A 2,506-nucleotide genomic window follows, 5' to 3' on the forward strand; every position below is an offset into this window, starting at 1 on the left:
GAGTGAGAGCGGGGCATGGCCCTGTGATGTGAGAGCTGCTGTCAGGGCGGGCCCCGCCGCTGGCGCCCACGAGATGTGGACTGTCGCACGAGCCACTACGTGTACGTTGCATGGCATGTGCATCCGCGAGAGTTCAAAATGAACAGAAAAATGCCGCTCATTTCTTTTTCTAGGCCACTCTCGGCGCTCGCTCCATCCCGCTTCATCTCGCCTAATCTCCCCTCATCTCGCCTCATCTCGCCTAACCCCGCCTCATCTCGCCTCATCTCGCCTCATCTCGGATCTCGCCTCATCTGCATCTCACATCTCACCTAATCTCACATCCGATTGGCCGAGGACGTATGTGCATGTTTGTATCCTCTTGTCAGCCTATGCTTCAATCATGCCTCGGTGTGAATCACGCCCGCTGTGAAAACATTTTGCGGGGATCGCAGGTTTCTAGTCAACACAGGTTTCTTCTCTCACTGTGTAGAAGAAATACAGCGGGCGACACAAATGCAGTCCGAGGCCCTCCATCGCCTCGCCGAGTTTGGGCGAGAGGCCGCGGGCGCGCTCGCGGCGTCCGACGCGTGGTCGCGCGTTTGCGCCAACCCACCTCTCCTCGCCCAGCTGCGCGACGCCCTGCTGGAGAATGAGTGCCCGCCGGTTGAGCGCAAACTCGCGCGCGAGATGCTCTCGGCGAGCGGCCTCACGGCCCTGAGTTCGCGAGTTCGCGAGTTCGAGAGTCGCACGGCGAGTGCGGCTCCGGCCCAGCCGGACGACTTCCCGCTCGTGGTCCTGCTCAACCGCGTCGCGCGGACGCTCGGCCTGCTCCCTCTGGTCGCGCCCTCCCCTCTCCACGAGCGGGCGCCGTACTGTGCCGTCTGCGGCTTGACCATGGACGGGATGGCGGCAGACGGCACGCCGCTCCAGGTGGTCGGAAACCCGCCCTACGACCCCGACTCGGTCGAGCCGGCCGGTGGCGAGGTGCTCTTTGGCCTGCTGCTGCTTCGCTCGATGGTGCCTCCGCCCGGTGAGCCCGGGTGGGTGCTCTGGCGCGAGGCGGCGTGCGGCTGCACAATGCTCGACCACTGCTACATCGTGCTGCGTGGCGCGTCGGCCGCCTGCCCCGGCACAGCCTGCCCCGCTTGCGGAGGGGAGATCGAGGCGTGCCGCCGCTCTTTTTGGCGGTACGGCGTGTCCGGAACGCCGCACGAGCTCGGCTTGGAAGACGAGCACTCGGCGCCGGAGGACAGCGAGGCGAAGGCGGCGCTCGACAAGGCAAAGGAGGCGCTCGACCCGCGCAAGCTCGCGGTGGTGAGGCGCTTCCTCCCGCCGAGGCTGGCGCTGGATTTGGATGATATGCAGCACTACTACGGGGGTGAGGGTTGCCCCCCCCCCCGGGGAACCGGGGGGGGTTTTTTGGGGGGGGGGGGGGGGGGGGGACAAAATAGGGGACCCTTTTATAATTTTTTTGGGGGGGGCGTGGGCCCCCTTCCCCGGAAAAAATTTCCCCATTTTGGGGAGGGAAAAAGAGGGGTCCCCCCCCTTTTTTTGGGGGTAGGGGGGTTTGAAAAACCCCCCAAAATTTGGTTTGAAAAAAAACCCTTTGGCCCCGGGGAAAAAAGAGGGAAAGGGGGCCCTCCAAAAAAAAAAAGGGGGGCTTAACCCCCAAAAATTTGGGGGGGGGGGGGGTTTCCCCCCCCCGAGGGGGGGGCGGGTTTTGGAAAATATCCACCCCCTTTCGGGGGGGGGGGGGTTCCCCCCCCCCCCCCCCCCGGGGGTAACCCTGGAATTTGAGCCCCAGGGGGTTCCTTCCCAAACGGTGCGGAGGCCGAGGGCTCCCGGAGGAAATGGTCCTGGCGGAACGGGAGGGGGCTTTAAGGGGGGGGCTTCCGTGGATGCCCCCCCCCCCCCCTTTCCCCCATCCCCCCCCCCCCCCCTCCCCACGCTGGCAGCGAGGGCGTCGCGGAGCAGTTCGAGGCTTACCGGCTCGAGGACGACCTCTCCACTCTTACACTCAGCACGCACGGTGCGAGCGAACTCGCCGCCAACACGCGCGCGCCCCGTTCCGCCACGACAGAAGACGTCCTTGTAGGTGCGCCCCGAACGGCGGCGGTAGACGCAGTCCAGAAGGCGGCGGCGGCGGCGGCGGCCGGGCGGGCGGCAGCCGACGCGGCGGCGGCGGCGGCGGCGGCGGCGGAGGCCGAGCGGCCGGCAGCCGAGGCGGCGGATTAGGCGCCACGCGGATAGGGAGGGACGTTTCCTTGAGCTCTTCGCCGACACCGCAGGCCGAGTCGGGGGCGGGGGCGGGGGCGGTGCAGGGGGCGGTGCAGCTCTCGATCGACGACCCAGGCGGCTCGGATAGACCCCCCCCCCCTCCCCCTCCTCCCCCTTCAGCCCCGCTTCCCTATCCGCCCGTCCGCCCGTCAATACACTGACCTCCGCGGGTGTCGCGCGCAGAGCAAGGCAAGGACGCGGACTTCGGGGGCGAGGGCGGCGTCGGTGGTGCGCCACGCTTTGCCGC

At 67.2% G+C, this 2,506-nt stretch overlaps 1 protein-coding gene across 1 annotated transcript; it reads left to right on the plus strand.

Annotated features, from left to right (window-relative positions):
• Window positions 1-495: 495 nt before the first annotated feature.
• On the plus strand, window positions 496-1,863 carry EMIHUDRAFT_197713 (hypothetical protein; the record flags this gene model as incomplete). Its single annotated transcript, XM_005761723.1, has 2 exons — window positions 496-1,360; window positions 1,787-1,863. The coding sequence occupies 2 exons, from the start codon at window positions 496-498 to the stop codon at window positions 1,861-1,863; spliced, it is 942 nt and encodes a 313-aa protein (XP_005761780.1).
• Between the last annotated feature and the right edge of the window lie 643 nt (window positions 1,864-2,506).

This window comes from Emiliania huxleyi (assembly GCF_000372725.1).
Source record: "Emiliania huxleyi CCMP1516 unplaced genomic scaffold EMIHUscaffold_7, whole genome shotgun sequence".
Taxonomy (NCBI): domain Eukaryota; phylum Haptophyta; order Isochrysidales; family Noelaerhabdaceae; genus Emiliania; species Emiliania huxleyi.